The sequence below is a fragment of the Podarcis gaigeae genome, assembly GCF_964106915.1.
Source record: "Podarcis gaigeae genome assembly, chromosome: 13".
Lineage (NCBI taxonomy): Eukaryota > Metazoa > Chordata > Lepidosauria > Squamata > Lacertidae > Podarcis > Podarcis gaigeae.
Genome location: NC_139689.1, coordinates 34,804,913 through 34,821,972, shown reverse-complemented (window position 1 = coordinate 34,821,972; position 17,060 = coordinate 34,804,913). Strand labels below are relative to the sequence as shown.

Here is a 17,060-nt window from a genome sequence, read left to right as displayed (position 1 = left end):
CGAGCAGTTAAAATGTTTTTTAAAAGCATGTTTTACTGAGTTTCCGAAAGTAATATTGGTAAGATAAACTTTCAGTCTTTTTTTAAAAAAACAAACTTTTATCATTTGAAAATTGTGAACACGTGATACTCTGTTGGCAGTCTAATATCAACAATGGTCAATAATGGAAAGACAAGTCCAGACAACCATTAATGAAACAAACAAACATTTCCCTGGTGACAGTGTGACAGATTCTGCTGGCTTTCCTTCATAGTGTGTCCACTATTATTTTGTAATGACTCCTGATTTGTGCCAGAGTCTGTCACTACTCCAGTCCTGTATTCAGAGCTGTTTGTTATCTCATTGGCTGAGACTTGTACTTGTGGTTTTTTTTTAATCTTGCTTAGAGACCTCAAGATGGCAACTGCAACAAGATATTCTTTGCGTTATGAACAGATCTGGGAAGACCCTAAAGACCATGGTGAGGAATGGAGGCAGAGGATCAGGTTCGTTTTAGCAAAAGTGAGAGTTATGCATATGAGAGAAAGCCTCACAGTTGTAAACAGCATTATGTTTAGATTAACATCTATTTGCTCACTTGTCTAACATGCTGTGTGTTTATTTTCTGATGGTTTTTCAACATATTGGGAGTCCAAAGTCATATACAGTACCCCTTCAGGTGACTACCTTAAACACTAAAAATAGACTCCTTTGCCAGATGTTACCATTCCACCCCCATGTCCTCTAATCCTAACAGTGTTTAATCAGATATAATTACTGTTTACTGTATTTAAGTAGCAGTTACTACCAAATAACTTTGTTCAGGATTGCAGCCTAACGGTGTAGTCTTATACGTACATGTCAGAAGTCCTGTTGAAAGCAATGGTGCTTGCTTCTGTTTATTATTGTTTTTGCTCTGCAGTGCTATAGTTGCATGAAATAAAATGTCAATTGCATTTATTCAGAGTGTTTGTTTGGTATTCAAAGCTGTGTCAAGTTTGAGAATAGTTGCGACAACTTTTAAGAATGAAAGAACTATGCCTTGCTCTTGGGAACAGACAGACAAGTCCCAGGCCCCTGTGGGGCAGTGTGAGGAGGCACCTCTCTTTGGGGCGGTGGGGGGCAGCTCAGAGACCAGGGGCGGCAGCAGCGGCTGCCCAGAGGACTCCCAAGGAGAGGGGAGAGGAGGCTGAGGGAACCCTCCACAAGGGAAAGTGTTCAAAAAAGGGTGAGAGGCTGCCAGCTTTGCAGACAAGGGGTGACATAACTGGGCTCCTGAGCCCCACAGGGGTGCCGCAGAAGGAATGTTGTTGGTCAAGGGAGCTGTGGACTCAAAAAGGTTGAAAACCTCTGTTCTAAATGAATGAATGAATCAGAACCAGGATGCACAGTCCTTTGGGGGACTTGGGCAGAAATCTAGCTTTCTCACTCCAGGCACTCTCAGACTAGCACTGTTGTCGGGTTGGGTTCAGTCACGCCTCAGCAGATTCAGATTGCACAGTTATAGCTGCTTGTGAGATGTTGTGCAAGAAACCTGCTTTCCCCCCAAGGATTGGACTTTTGTGATAAGGAAAATGGCAGGAAGGTGCATTGGAAAGTGTAGGAAAATCCTTGCTTTTATGCTGCACCATCTGACCTCCCCACAAATAAATGAGAAGGAATGCTTATTAAATGGCCAGCAGCCTAATCTCCATGCAGGATGAATGCTAAATAAACAGATTGTCCAGAAGTGACCTCCCTGTCCTATGCTTCTTTGGAAGAAACTGGAAGGAGGCAGAACTCCAACCTTGCTTTGGCCTGTGCAGGATTTGTCTTTTTCTATGTGGGGCAGGAGAAGGAGGCCTGAGTTTTGTTCCCTTCTGCTGAGGGGACGGGGTGGGGGTAAGCTAAAATATTTACACTTCACTTTGATTTGTTTCAGGGCTTTCTGCTTCTGCTCATTAAAATTAATGTGCCCTTAATATGCTCTGTGAAATCCTTCACACCATCACATGTTAGCATAATCTCTGCTTTAGGCAAAACAGTTGGGTTTTATTTGCCAGACCAAGCCTTACAACACAGAGGATCTCATTTACACAAGATCTCTGAAACGCCTTGTTTTACAAATTCAGTAATTTGCCTCCTAATCAGCGGTCTGTTCTTCCCTTCCTTTAAACTTCTGCTCATCCAAATATTTTAGGAATGTTTTTGAAGAGTGGGGATTTTAAAAATTTGTTACGAGTTGATTGGTTTCTGACTTAAAGTAGAACTCCATTTTTTTCTCCACAAGGTCTCTCTGTCCAAGGAATAACAGTGTGAATAGCTACACGTCAGTGTGTCACTCTTGTTTATCCAGGCATTTCGAGGGTCCTGCTACAAAGTTCATGTGGATGAACAAGCTAGACTAACTTTTCTATCATACAGGGTCTAGTTTCCTAGGAGAAAAGCATGTTTGATGGTGTACGATTAATATCAACCCCACCCATGAAATGCACAGATCCCAGATAAAACATTTACTGTATCTTAACTTCCCTTTGAACTGCTTGCTCGCAGGAGAACTTGAACTGTTAGATTCAAGTTTCATCCTGTAGATTCGATAGACCCAGGGTTCTCTCATTCAACTTATCAGATGTCAGTACTGAGGTGGCATTCAAGTGAAGTGCATGTTCTTTTGGCCTATAACATTGCACTCTAGACTCTTAAGGAGGACTGAACCCATAGAGATGAGCAGGGGTAAGCTATTTAAAAAGCACTGGCTGTCATAAGGAGGATACTTATAGCTCTAATGCCTGTGTTAGGGTGAATTCACTTTATGGTGAACATGACAGTAAAAGGACTGAGAGTCATAGTACATTTCTTTGTCCATTCACATGGATATAGTTATTAATGGAAAGAGAGATGTTGCATGACTTGCCTTCTGATGGAGGCGATGTATCTTATCAAAATACAGAGAAATTCATATATGTCCAGGCAATTAAGGAGAGATAAACAAAGACATATTAATATGTCTTTTTATTTGCTTAACAAGGAACTCCATGGACCTGCAGACAAAGTGGATAGGAATGTGGATCCAATTTACTTCTTTGCCTTTTTTCTTTTTACTAACAGGATGAGGGTATCGGATTCAGCACGAAAGTATGGTTCATTTCACACAGAGAGGCAAGAGCTGGAAGAGCTGGGTGAGAAGGATGTGTCCGACTTAGAGTTCCTTTCAAGTGGCCTGGAAAGAGAGGAAAGTGCATTGGACGCCACGGATCAGGAAACAGCGGTGTGTGAAGAAGAGAGCAGAAAAATTTTGTGCTCCGGGTCCAACACCGCTGTGAAGAAGAGAAAGAAGAAAAGGAGGTTAGAAATAAGTACTGAAAGCACTTGGGGCATCTGGGTGGGGACAAGGAAATGTAATTCTGAAAGTCATAAAAATATACGAGGCACTAACCAAGGAGGCATTGCAAACTTTTGTGGTAATAATGACAAAGGGGAGGGGTGCAATATAAATGCAGTGGGAGAAAACCAGGTGTGCTAAGAGGCAATTAGTGAATGAAAGAGCATATATTAATATATCTCACACCAGGGACGAATCTTCTATGAAACTATTGAAATTTAAGTTTCAGGGTCTCTAAACCTGGAGGGGTCCCAGAACTTACTTTAGTCCACATTGCTTAAAAGAATTGGGTCTAGTAGACCCAAATGAGTCGCATACTCAAATGGATTAATTTTGTGTGTGTATATATTTCGGAGTTTGAAAGTCAATAGCACAGGTGTTGTAAAGGTTGCTGTAAACAGCCCCATTGAAAAAGATAACAGTGGTTACCAAGACCTTGTTGCTGGTTGCAAAGGGGGCCCCATAACAGTTCAAGCCCCCAAAATGTAGGTTCGCCACTGCCTCCTAATCAATCACGCCAGTCCATTCCGAATGCTCAGCATGCATATTGATATATCCTTAACTTAGTTTTTCATTTAGGTATTTATCCTCTGAGGTAGACTAGGCTGAATAACAGGGACTTGTCTGGGGCCTTCCTGTGAGTGATGAGCTGAACGCAGGTGTATCATTCAAATTCAACTGGCTTTCCTCACTTTTTTTTATACAAAACAAAAAACATTCTGCTCTCTATAGCAATCTGTTTGAGGTTTGGCTGTTGGCAATCTAGCTGCATGCCCGATTGGCCTTAGAGCAAGGCAGCTTCTCTGCCAAACGAACCGTACTGTTTGTGGTTCATCTGATACCTCAACCCAAGGCCCTGGGAGTCATGTACTCACTTACTCTGAGACTGCAGAGATCGGCGAGCAAGCACATTTGAAGTAAATCTTGATCACTGCACTGTTTTTAGTCTCCAGCTATGGGGCTATACCCTGGTGCAATCATGCAGGGCCAAGGGGGAAAGCTCTGCACCCCATCTGAGAGCAGGAAGCTTGTACACTTTACTAAACTTCCACCAGCATCTGTCATTGTCTGAAAAGATTTAGCTCGTTTCTGGTTTTAATTCTAAAACAGCCCTGTAGTTAAGCGTTTTCCTGATAGCCGTAAGATATAAGGAATTGCATTTAGATGAGAAAGGGGGCTTGTGGGGGAATGATGGAGCACTCCATTGTTCCTCTGTGCCCAGTATTGAAATGTAGTGGGTTGCTACAGGAGAAATGGAGCTCAGCAGACTAATAATAATAATAATAATACTAATAATAAAGCTTTGCAGCTTATTTGCAAGACTTTTTAAAAAATTGTCAGTATCATATTGTTATGGATATACTGACAGGCTTCTGAAGGAAAGGGTCACAGCTTTGTGCAGCCATTCCTGGGGTCATATGCAGGAGAAGGTGAAAATTTATCTATAGCAGCAATTGTCTTGATCTGGCAGCATATTTCTTGCTGACATGACATTTGGTGACTTACCGTAAATTTCGCTCTATAACACGCAGATTTTTTCTCCTAAAAAGGAAGGGGAAATGTCTGTGCGTGTTATAGAGCGAATGTGTGGTCCCTGGAGCCGAAAAATCAAGCAAAAATCAAATCGCGGGGCTGCACGCTGCACAGAGAAGCGAAACTTGAAAAGAGAAAGCGGCTGCTTTCCTGCATTCTGCCTCAGGGTCTTACTGCCCACCCTTCTCTGTTTCCTTGCTGTGTTTGCTGAAACGGAACAAAGAGCAGGGAAAGCCCCTCCCCTCCAGGCAAGCTCCGGTGCTGCTGGGGGAGAGGGAGAGAGAGGGGGGAAGGGAGAGAGGGGGGGAAGGGAGAGAGAGAGAGAGATGGCTGGCTGGCTTGGGTGGGGGAAAACTTTTGCCTTCCTTTCCTCCCTACCCCTCTCCTGCATTCTTAGCCAGCTGCTTCTCTGCACACCCCTCTCCTGCTCCTTGTCCCTTCTGTGTTTTTCCTTCCCTCCCCACTTAAAATGTGGTTACAAAGCATAGATCCTCAGGATCTTTGCATTGGGTCACCCCAAATTCACCATCAGATCACATAGCATGTCCATGGCTACAGCCTGCCCCCCCAAAATCACGCACCCACTGTTGCCTGGGGCTGCAATGGTGCAAAAATGTGGTTAAAAAGCATGGATCCACAGGGATTCTCAGGATCCTTGCATTGGGTCACCCCAAATTCACCATCAGATCACATAGCATGTCCATGGCTACAGCCTGCCCCCCCAAAACCACGCACCCACTGTTGCATGGGGCTGCAATGGTGCAAAAACGTGGTTAAAATGCATAGATCCACAGGGATTCTCAGGATCTTTGCATTGGGTCACCCCAAATTCACCATCAGATCACATAGCATGTCCATGGCTACAGCCTGCACCAAAAAATCACGCACCCACTGTTGCCTGGGGCTGCAATGGTGCAAAAATGTGGTTAAAAAGCATGGATCCACAGGGATTCTCAGGATCCTTGCATTGGGTCACCCCAAATTCACCATCAGATCACATAGCATGTCCATGGCTACAGCCTGCCCCCCCAAAATCATGCACCCACTGTTGCATGGGGCTGCAATGGTGCAAAAACGTGGTTAAAAAGCATAGATCCACAGGGATTCTCAGGATCTTTGCATTGGGTCACCCCAAATTCAACATCAGATCACATAGCATGTCCATGGCTACAGCCTGCACCAAAAAAATCACGCACCCACTGTTGCCTGGGGCTGCAATGGTGCAAAAACGTGGTTACAGAGCATGGATCCACAGGGATTCTCAGGATCTTTGCATTGGGTCATCCCAAATTCACCATCAGATCACATGTCTGTGGCCACAGCATGAAGCCCAAAAATGATACATCCACTGTTTCATTCAGAATGTTTTTTCCCTTGTTTTCCTCCTCTAAAAACAATGTGCGTGTTATGGTCAGGTGCGTGTTATAGAGCGAAAAATACGGTACTTAGACTGCTTAGAAGCTAATTATTTTGTATATTTTTTATTTATTAAACTCATTAGACTCGCAGCAACACACCCACAACCCTAGTGGCAGACCTCAGGGTCTCAAATTTCAGCAGCACCCTGTGCAATGCCAAACTTCAATGCCCCCCCTCACCGCCTCTCACCTTTCAGTCTACATCATAGTTATGGCGCCCCCTGTGGCGTTCTGTGAGTTCATAGGCAATGTGGTACTTGAACCATCTACACCTGGAGGTAAAGGCTTAAAAGACGTCCCAGAAGGTACTCAGGTGCTTTGCAATAAGACCATGAATTGGTTTTGCCTGTCTGCCTCTGTCTTTCTTCTTCTTCTTCTGTTTTCCAGATGACCAGTGATAAATCTGACCAACTGCAAGTACGAGAGTGGTGAGTGCCCTTCTTTGTCCCCAGTTGTGAAATAATAGATTGGCTTTATTTCTCAGTCACCGTTTTAAACAGTGAGAAAAGCACCATTTGCACTAGGGCGCAACTTTTAAGTGTCTCTTGACTTAAATTGGAATTTTGTTAAGACCAGATATTTTTACCAATATATATATATAGAGAGAGAGAGAGAGAGAGAGAGTGAGTGTCACAATTGCAGTTGAAAATATACTTTAGTAACAAACATATGTTAAAACACAGCCACATACATTGCATTTTTAAAAATTATCATTACTTCTTAAAAATATTGATATTTTTTCAAGGGCAGCCTAATGTTTGTCAAAAGAGCTTTTCTTTGGCATATGAAGTAGAATAAGGTAAAGGTAAAGGGACCCCTGACCATTAGGTCCAGTCGTGACCAATTCTGGGGTTGCGGCACCCATCTTGCTTTATTGGCCGAGGGAGCCGGCGTACAGCATGACTGTGGCCAGCATGACTAAGCTGCTTCTGGCAAACCAGAGCAGTGCACGGAAACGCCGTTTACCTTCCCGCTGGAGCAGTACCTATTTATCTACTTGCACTTTGACATGCTTTCGAACTGCTAGGTTGGCAGGACCAGGGACTGAACAACGGGAGCTCACCCCGTCGCGGGGATTCGAACCGCCGACCTTCTGATCGGCAAGTCCTAGGCTCTGTGGTTTAACCCACAGCGCCACCCGCGTCCCTTATGAAGTGGAATATATATTATCTAAATAAATGAAGGCTAGGGTAGGAATTTGCAGGGGGAAATGTTATGATACAGAATAAATATTACGTATCTACCAACTGTATCTTGGCATCTCCCAGGCTCAAGCAAATTATCTTCTCTTACATTCATTCCATGGAATTAAAATATGTACAACTTAGTGGCAGCATTTTAGATTTAGATGTGTATTTGATGTGACCCTCTGAGTTGAACAAGCCTCCCCACCCGATGTTTCCTCTTGCAGATGTATCTATTAAATGCTGATGACACCATTCTCTCTTCTATGATGCAGTGCGACGGGCTGCTATGATGTGTGGCCTCCGTGAGGCAACTGAAGTTGATGATTGGACTCTGTATTGGACAGATTTTTCTGTCTCACTGGAACGGGTGCTAGAAATGAAAACTTACCAGGTACTTGGTGTTCCTTCTGAAGTGGTGGAGCTAAAATGTCCACCTTCATTTTTTCATTCATGAGAAAGATCCGAAGGCCTAGACAACAATCAGCCTTTTGTCTTGGACTCCTTTTCTAGAAAATAAACCATTTCCCTGGGATGTTGGAAATCTGTAGGAAGGATCTTCTGGCCAGGAACATGGGCAGGATGCTAAAGCTTTTTCCGAAGGAATTTAACTTCTTTCCCAGGACCTGGTGTCTTCCTGCTGAGTGAGTCTTTCCTAAATCATTTTCCATCTTGGCTTGCTTCCCCTCATCATCACAGAGATTGAGGAATCCGGGTGGACACAGAGTGGAGAAGCAAAGTCGGAGGGGGGGGGGGGCGGAATTTTTGCACAAATGGTTTTTAAAAACCGTTTTATCAGGTCTTGTCTGGTAAAATGCCACCACCACACTAAGAGCACATTTCTGCTTGTGCCATGCCTAGAAAGTGGTTTTCCCCTTACCTCACTCCATTCCAAGGGAAAACCCGCTCTTTAGCTATTGATCGGAAGAAATGGAAATCTGAAGAAAACCTAAATTGCCATTTGCTCTGACTGAGCGCCAAAGAGCCGATTCCCCTGGGTGGCGGGGAAGCAGTGGAACAAGAGGAAGTGCAGATAAGCCCTATGTAGCGTATCATAAATGGTTATGTCTTGTGGGAAAGCTCTTCTGGACACTTTCCTGAGTGGGCTGTGTGTCTTGTCCATGGGCCACTATCTCCCTGCCCACCAGATCAACTGGTGAGAAAAATGGCACAACTTCTCTGTAACTTGTAGGGGTGGAATGTACCAAATGAATGCATCTGAGCGTTCCTCAAGCCTCCATACAGACACTCTCCTAGGGTTGTAACCTTTTCCTACAGGCAAGGCTTTTTTCAGCTGGAACTCACCGGAACTCAGTTCTGGCACCTCTCAGGTGGGCACCATTGGCATTATAAGAGAGCGAGGGAGGCGTTCATAGTGAACTCCAGCACCGCTTTTCCTAGAAAAATAGCACTGCTTATAAGGAGAGGTGCCACAGCCCCTAGCCAATTTGATTGGTCTTTTCTGCATCTTTTTTTCATCTCTACATTATCGATTTTCAGATGCAGGCATCATTATCTTTGTAGACTTAGGCCTGGGAACCAATACAATTAAAGGGTTGTAATGAAAGAATGAGGCAGCAGGAGAGGGCAAATGCCCTTCAAAAAGAGGGATACGAAAAGATGGGACTTAAACCCCTTATTTTAACTGCTGCCCAATGTTACCAACATTTTTTTCAGTCCTCGTCAACTCAGGATCTGGAGAGAAAGCCTAGTTGCCAGACTCAGTTCTGAAAAATGCAGCATCCTTTCAGTGCCATATTTAGCAGGGTTATTATTATTATAAAAACAACAACAACAGTTACTACTACTACTTCTAAAGCATGGTGCTGATAATAACAAGGTTGCAGGTTCGATCCCCGAAAGGGACAGCTGCATATTCCCGCATTGCAGAGAGTTGGACCAGATGATCCTCAGGGTCCTTCCCAACTCTGCAGTTCTATAATCCCTACTAATACTCATAGCTGTCAACCTTCCCTTTTTTGTGGGGAATTCCCTTATTCCAGTGCCATTTCTTGCTGCTTCCCCTGCTATCCCGGATTATTAGATATCCCGTAGACTGTCCCTGGAACAGGTGAGGCTGCTGATCCCTTATTTTCGAGGCTGCTGATCCCTTATTTTCAAATCTGAAAGTTGACAGCTATGCTACTACTACTTATATTCATAGAGGTACTGTCAGGGAACTGCCATCGGAGGGACAGGTGGTGGAGAGGCTCCAGGAGAATAGGAGAGACTCTACAGCAGAAGAAGGAACCAGTAGGGGGAGAGCAGGAGTTCCAGCGGAAAGGGAATCGGGGGAGAGGCTCTGGGATACTTCTAGTGAGAACAGTGAGGAGGTAACAAGACCCCCTTTAGCAACCCCCACCCCTCGCCGGAAGCTGTCACGCAGAGAGTCCAGGAGGTGCATGTCCGTCAAACAACTTTTATGTTGGAGTAAGTTCCGTAGACGCCCACTGTCGGATTCTACCAGCGACTGACGGAGTCATGCTTTGGGGGCTCCGTTAGTGCCTAGGTTTGGGTGACCAGCCAAACCCCAGAGGGATCAAGCTTTTACGCACAAGCAGCTCATTATCCCATCACAGGTACCTACTGAGTAGATCCATAAAAAAGCAATAGTACCAAAATGAATCATTGTGAAACTAATAAAGATGGGCGGGGGAGTAAACTTAATCCTCGCTCAGGGGGCCATATTACCAAAGTCCACACCGATCCTTTAATGCAGCCTTGCAAAAACAATTAAAACAAGTGCCTAGTCCACAGCAATTTGTTCACGACTCTCTTCTTCTTCCCCACATCAATATCTATATTGCAAAAGTAAAAGAGGTCCAAATTTTGTCAAAGGTTTCTTTTTCACTGGAAGAGTATCTCTTGCTATAGATGAGCAGGTGAATGATTATTTAAAAGTCTCCTCTGGGTCAAGATCCTTGATTTGACCTGCTGAAAGGATGCCCTTTAGCTTTAGCCTGCATGAGTATCTCTGAACTGACAGTGTATGTGAGAATACATAGCACATTCCCATAGCTCAGTCATTAAATGTGGTTGCTGCAAGATACTGCTGGAGCTATTGACTCCATCTTGTTTTCCCTTTAACTATCTGGTCATCACTGGGGTTGGTGAGGGACGGAAGGATGAGGGGCCTGAAGGGAAGTGGTAGTGTGAAAGGCAGCAAAAGTTTCTTCTGAATGTCTTGGGAGAAGAAAACAAACAACCTTAGTTCTGGGGTGGTTTGTGATGGTATCAGGCCTATTTCCCATTACTATCACTACTTTAGCTTGAACTATTATTATGCCACTGTCTGGTACTACATCAAATGAGAATGTATATTTTCCTTTCCTCCTCACTGCTCTCAGCTATGGAGAACTGCAAGCATTTGGCAGGTCAAAAAAACACAAAACCTACATCTGTAAGCCAGACTCTGGTTGTCAAGGCAGAGGCATTTTTATCACAAGATCTGTGAAAGATATCAAACCTGGAGAGGATATGATCTGCCAGCTCTATATCTCAAAGGTAACCCCTTTTATTAGTCTTCGAAATGGCCTGCCTGTGTTGCTTGTGTGTCCCTTTAGATCAGGCACAATTCTCATCATCCCTGACCATTTAGCATGCTGGCTGATGGGAGTGATGGCAGTCCAGCAACATCGGAAGGAAACAGGTTCCTCATCCCTGCTCTAGTCATTGGTTGCTGCAATACTGAAGATGTTTGTAGTGTACAATTTCAGGGAAGTGCCAATCCATCGAAAATAATGTTGATCAGTGAACCAACTCTGAGAGAAGGAGTTGTTTTGAAAGGGTCCTAACATCCAGCACCTAGAGAGAACAGCTGCATGCTATCAGGGTGAAAGACGCTAAGAGGAGGACTGAGACTGGGGGAGATTTGGCAATGGGAGTGCTCAAGAAGGAGGGGGGCTGAAGAAAGGGGAATACATAGGCAACATACTTAAAAGCAGGAGTCTTGGCGAAAGTGGAATAAGGCAAAGAGACTGTGATGGGATGACTTTTTATTCTAGAATCCATGGAATACTTGATCTTTCTATATAGTCCCCACGCTATCCAGATCTATTGCATATTTTTGCCCCTGAAAAGTGCTTATTGTAGATTGGTTCTGCATTACCCAGAAGTGTGTCCAATTGAAAATGGATGTAAGTGGTCCCAGCAATGGTGGGTGCATCCACACCTGCCCAATGATGTTGTGGGTGCATATATAGCAAGATCGCAATCACTACCTCCTTTTTCATTCAGCCAGAGCATGATTCCTTTTCTCTAGGGCTCCCAATAGCAGGATTAGGTCTAATGGGCTGAAGTTGCAGGGGGCATGATCATTGGGGTTAACCATTGGGGGTTAGTTTTGGTTTCGGGAGAAAAGAGGTAAATAAAAAGAGAATTTTATGGATGGCAAGATCCAGATTTGGGGCAAGTACTCTTTGGTGAGAGAACCCCAGCAGAGGTTTAAAATATACAGCAAAGTAAAGTGTGGAAATACAGGATGTTAGCCCAGGCTTCCTCAACCTCGGCCCTCCAGATGTTTTGAGACTACAATTCCCATCATCCCTGACCACTGGTCCTGCTAGCTAGGGATCATGGGAGTTGTAGGCCAAAAACATCTGGAGGGCTGAGGTTGAGGAAGCCTGTGTTAGACCTTTAAAACAGTCAGAGCAGTTTAATAATGGAGCCAGTTAAAGGTAAAGGTACCCCTGCCCGTACGGGCCAGTCTTGACAGACTCTGGGGTTGTGCGCCCATCTCACTTAAGAGGCCAGGGGCCAGCGCTGTCCGGAGACTCTTCCGGGTCACGTGGCCAGCGTGACATCGCTGCTCTGGCGAGCCAGAGCCGCACACGGAAACGCCGTTTACCTTCCCGCTGGTAAGCGGTCCCTATTTATCTACTTGCACCCGGAGGTGCTTTCGAACTGCTAGGTTGGCAGGCGCTGGGACCGAGCAGCGGGAGCGCACCCCGCCGCAGGGATTCGAACCACCGACCTTTCGATCGGCAAGTCCTAGGCACTGAGGCTTTAACCTGGGGGTAAATCGTCTCTTCAAGCAGAGGCTGGACAGCCATCAGCTGAGGTTATTGTAGGTTTTCTTCATCAAGAAGTAGGGGGTTGGACTAGATTGCCAACAAGGCCCCCTCCAACTCTGCTTATTAGCACAAACATTTCCTAATGGTTCCCAGAAAAAGGTCAGATGTGAACCTCCAGAGAAGGGAGTTCTAGAGTTTGACTAAAGCTGTGCCTCTATTTGTAACATTCTGGTGTGAACATGGAACAAGGGTGGGGTTGAATCAGTCAATGCACACAGTTGGAATCTCTGTGAAAGAGAGAAACAAGCCATGTTGGCCTCCACGGGTTAAATGCAACATGTGAATTAGTACCCAGAAGGCTTTAGGAAGCCAGTGAACCTACCCACCCCCCAGCCCAATATATTAGTATAATAGTGGCTTTTGTGTGGTTTTCTAGGCAATGTTGCATTCTCCAGATTTATCAAACTACTCCTGCCCCTTTAGATATCTGATTTAAGAATTTTATCTCTCTCACTTCCCCCACCCTTCCGCAGCCTTTCATCATTGATGGCTTCAAATTTGACCTTCGGATTTATGTGCTGGTAACATCATGTGAACCGCTACGGGTTTTTCTTTATAAAGAGGGCCTTGCGCGCTTTGCAACGTCTGCCTACTCGGACCCATCACACAGCAACTTGGTAAGCAAGGGAGGCTCCTGTTGACGTGACCAAGCACGCTTGTAAGAAAGATTGACGGCTTTTAGTTCAAACCACATAATTCATCAGGTGCTTCCTCTGTATTTTCCAAGAATTAATACCCAAGCCTTGTGGCATCGAAAGGAATGCAGCAATGTCGTAAATAACAGCAATAAATCATTGAAGGGTGTGCATTCATAAGGAAGCATCTCACGCAGCTGGTTTGATGAAATCAAAAGTATGGGAAATGCCGGTACCTGCAAGGAGAAGAGTTCTTTGCAGCATTCCTCCAGCTGGAATGATGGAGCTGCTTTGCAGATCCCACTGTTTCTTTCTTTGTCCTGTGAAATAAGCATCACTATGAGGAAATGCATGGGGCACTAAGGGATGCATTTTTTGAAGCTCAGAACTCCTGCACCGATTTAAGTTGGGTTTTTAACATATTTTGTACCTACTATCCTTCTGAAGCATGCACAGCAACCTTTGTCTACAGAGCTAACCCCGAAGTTATTTGTTAATGTTGGTTTAGAAGGGGCCTTATAAAAAAAAAAACAGCAGCTAAACAGCTTGGGGGAGGGTGAGGGGGAAGGAGCAATTTGGAATAGAGAAGTAATAGAGAGAAGATGTTGATTAAGCCTTTTAATGCCCACTACTTCTCCACTCTAAATCATCCCTCCGGCCTGCGGAGTTCCAAAAATACATGTTTGCCTGTGTTCTGTTACATAGGTTTGCGTGGAAGAGATAGTCATGCCCTAAAGGCAATAAGGAAGTCTGAGGCCACAGCCAATTCTCAGGCAGAGCCTGGTTGTCTGTGGTTTGATTAAAATAGTCTGCTCTCTTTATTGTCCGAATAGAACAACAGCCACCTTACTGAGACGCAGGAGGGGGTAATAATTTTGTCATTTGCCTTGGTTTCATTCTGAACTCCTGTGTTTTATGAAGAACGTATGTGTACATATCTATTTCATTTTTATGATTCTGTGAACGTGACATCACTTTCCTTATGTGATCTATTCTGATTGAGGAGTTTGGAGTCCAGAAATATTGAAACTACCCCCCCTTCCCAACCACCACCTAAGAGGTATGCGCTCAAAATTCCAACTGGAATTAAGGGAAGTGATGTCAGCTTCGTAGGTCCAAAAGGGATGTAAAGGCCATTCAGTATACTGTACACAGCCTGGTAAAGGTAAAGGTGCTTCCTCTCTGCCCTCCTCCACATCCTGAAGAAACAGCATAAGGGAAGCAGAAATCTCTCTAGCCTCATAACCTGCTTGTTTGTTTAATTATTTACAGGACGACGTCTGTATGCACCTGACTAATTATTCAATTAACAAGCACAGCGCTAATTTTGTACGAGACGCAGACTCTGGTAGCAAGAGGTACAGAATGTTTTCTAAAATAATCACAGCTGGGGGGCCTGCTCTCATGAATCTTTATGGCCATTTCATACGTGTTTAGGAAACATTTCTCCAAATTCAGCTGCAACGTGGCGCATTCTCCATCATTAGGTGAAATAAATCATTTAAAAAGCTCAGATGAGTAACAGCAGGGTGCCTGGAGCAGGCGAGAGGAGCCTGGATTTATCCCCCCCTAAAGGAAATACAAATGAATTTGTTGCAAATGGAATTGCTGGATTGCCGCCCTCTGTTTTATTGTTTTCGGTGGGTGTAATTAGCCTCCCCTCTAAATCTTGCGCAGAACGGTCAGTTCGATCTAATTATTGTTGCCTCGATATTTCCCCCTCTAGAATTTCTTGGCTTTTCTGTTGATCACTGGCGCTGTGTTAGTCTGCTGGCTGAGGCTCTTCTGCAGTGCTCTGCCCACTGCGGCAAAGGCTTGATATGCTTTTGGTATTTTTCCTGAGTATTATTGTGCTTTCCCGGTAAGCGGCTGAAATATCAGCAGTGCAGCCTGACTTCTGCAGTGTTACGCTGTGCTGCTGTCCAAAAAACGGGGTCTGCAATGTGGCAGACCGAGAGACAAGTGGGAGGAGTTACTAGAACAGATGTCCCTATAACTCCAGTGCCAAGGGATCACTGTCAGTGCCCTGATTTGTTTTTCCATCATATCTGTTCACACTCTGTCCTTCTAGTTTTCAAATGTTTGGCTAGCGGCTCCTAACCTGGCAGAAAGATAGCTTTGAAACAACTTTTCAAAGCTTTTAGGAAACTCGTGTCCAAGTCGGGGAAAGCATTTACAGTAATCTATTTCTGAGGTAGGCGTAAGAGTTCCATGGTGCTTTAAGATGTGGTCTTAGAAACAGAAGTTCATTCCCAATGGCTCTCGCCACTCCCCTGTGCCATGGTTAGTAAAAGATGGGAAGTGGTTCTATGGCCTAGATGACCCTATGTTGGTCCCAATTTCCCCTGTGGATTAAGCATCCTCCAGAGTGTCCCCTGTAGCTCTATCCAGCCTATCTTCAGGCTTTGGGCCTGGCTTTTATTTATCTCTCTGTTGGTCTGACTAACAACATGAAATGTTTTCCTTAGGTAATCCAACATTGCAGGGGGTTGGACTAAATGACCCCTGAAGTCCCTCCAACTCTACAATTATGTTATTCTATGAGCAATGTATATGAGTTCTCGGTACCCTTTGGGAGAGCCCCTCTCCCAGTATAATCACCCAGTCTTCAGTCTGGATGGGTCAAAACTGTCAGAAGGATGGGCTTTCTTGCCTTTCCCTTTGTTTTAGAAGTATTAACTGGTAGCTATCCAGATTAATTAATGTGAAGGGGAAAGTTGTGCAAATGGTCTTAGCTTACGGCTGCAGCAGCCCAACTTGCAGCGGATGAAAAACAGAATGCAAGTCCTTCAGGTATGTTCTCTCTCTCTCTCTCTCTGCCCCCTCCCCAATTTTTTCAAGGAAGTTGTCCACCTTTAATGAGCACATGGAGCAGAATGGCTATGAAACGGAACAGATATGGAAGGACATTGAAGATGTTGTCATTAAAACACTGATATCAGCCCATCCTATCATCAAGCATAACTATCTCACTTGCTTCCCCAACCACACCATGTGGAGTGCCTGCTTTGAGATCCTGGGATTTGATATTTTGCTGGATCGAAAACTCAAACCGTGGTTGCTTGAGGTATGTCCCAACAAAGCAAATGGCCCTGAGCTTAGATTCAGAAACGTCTGAGCTCTCTTTCTCTCTCTCTCCCCTACTTTGGGGGGTTAAAGAAGCTGCTATTATTCCCAAAATGCATGGGTAAAACCCACTTTGATCTTTCCCCCACCTTCCCTCAGTTGCTCGTGTGCCCCGTGGCAATTCTTCCAAGCATCGGGATGCCCAGCAGAGGGCGTTCGGCTACAGGAAATGTATTTGGAGTTGTTTAAAAAAAAAAAAAAAATCACACCTGCCCTTGCACGTTGGCGTTCCCAACTGGGAAGACAGTCAGTTGGTTTCATAAACAAATCCTCTAAGAGGATCCAAAACAAATTGGATCTGCCAAATTGGGTCATAGCAAAAGGTTATCCAGCTAATTTGTCTGTCTTCTGGCATCAGCCAGCCAACTTCCACAGAGAAGTTCACCAGAAAAAGGCAAGCAGGTTGTACTTTTCGCTGTCACATATCTAATAGTCACTAATGGATTTAGGCTTTATACTAAACTCAAGCTGCTTAAGCTAGATGTCCCGTGATGGTCAGTTTCATAGTCTAGTAGTTACACATTGCACTCCATAGTATTACCCTATCTTTATCTTAAGCCAGTTGTCTGTCTGTTGTAGCACAAGCCTCTGTTTTACATTTTTTTGTCTTCTTGTTTATTTAGATTTCTAAACATCCCATTTTAAGGACTCATGGTCTTGTTAATTTTAGAAAGAAAGCCCACAAAGCAAGGCATGCATTAAAATATATCATCGTAAACCAATTTTATTAATGACCTTAATGTATTTAAATG

General features: G+C 44.4%; 1 protein-coding gene across 10 annotated transcripts in view; it reads left to right on the top strand.

Annotated features, from left to right (window-relative positions):
- The window catches only part of TTLL6 (tubulin tyrosine ligase like 6), a 42,323-nt gene that overhangs the window by 5,498 nt on the left and 19,765 nt on the right, over positions 1 to 17,060 (top strand). For 6 of the 10 annotated variants that reach the window (XM_083709232.1, XM_083709229.1, XM_083709231.1 and 3 more), the window contains 9 exons: positions 387 to 485; positions 3,067 to 3,303; positions 6,682 to 6,719; positions 7,751 to 7,869; positions 7,989 to 8,119; positions 10,823 to 10,979; positions 13,021 to 13,164; positions 14,455 to 14,540; positions 16,024 to 16,249. In XM_083709232.1, coding sequence (XP_083565358.1) covers positions 387 to 485; positions 3,067 to 3,303; positions 6,682 to 6,719; positions 7,751 to 7,869; positions 7,989 to 8,119; positions 10,823 to 10,979; positions 13,021 to 13,164; positions 14,455 to 14,540; positions 16,024 to 16,249 — 1,237 coding nt within the window. Of the gene's footprint in view, positions 1 to 386; positions 486 to 3,066; positions 3,304 to 6,638; positions 6,720 to 7,702; positions 7,870 to 7,988; positions 8,120 to 10,822; positions 10,980 to 13,020; positions 13,165 to 14,454; positions 14,541 to 16,023; positions 16,250 to 17,060 lie in introns of those variants that run through there. The other 4 variants (XM_083709237.1, XM_083709230.1, XM_083709236.1 and 1 more) reach the window with 3 other exon arrangements.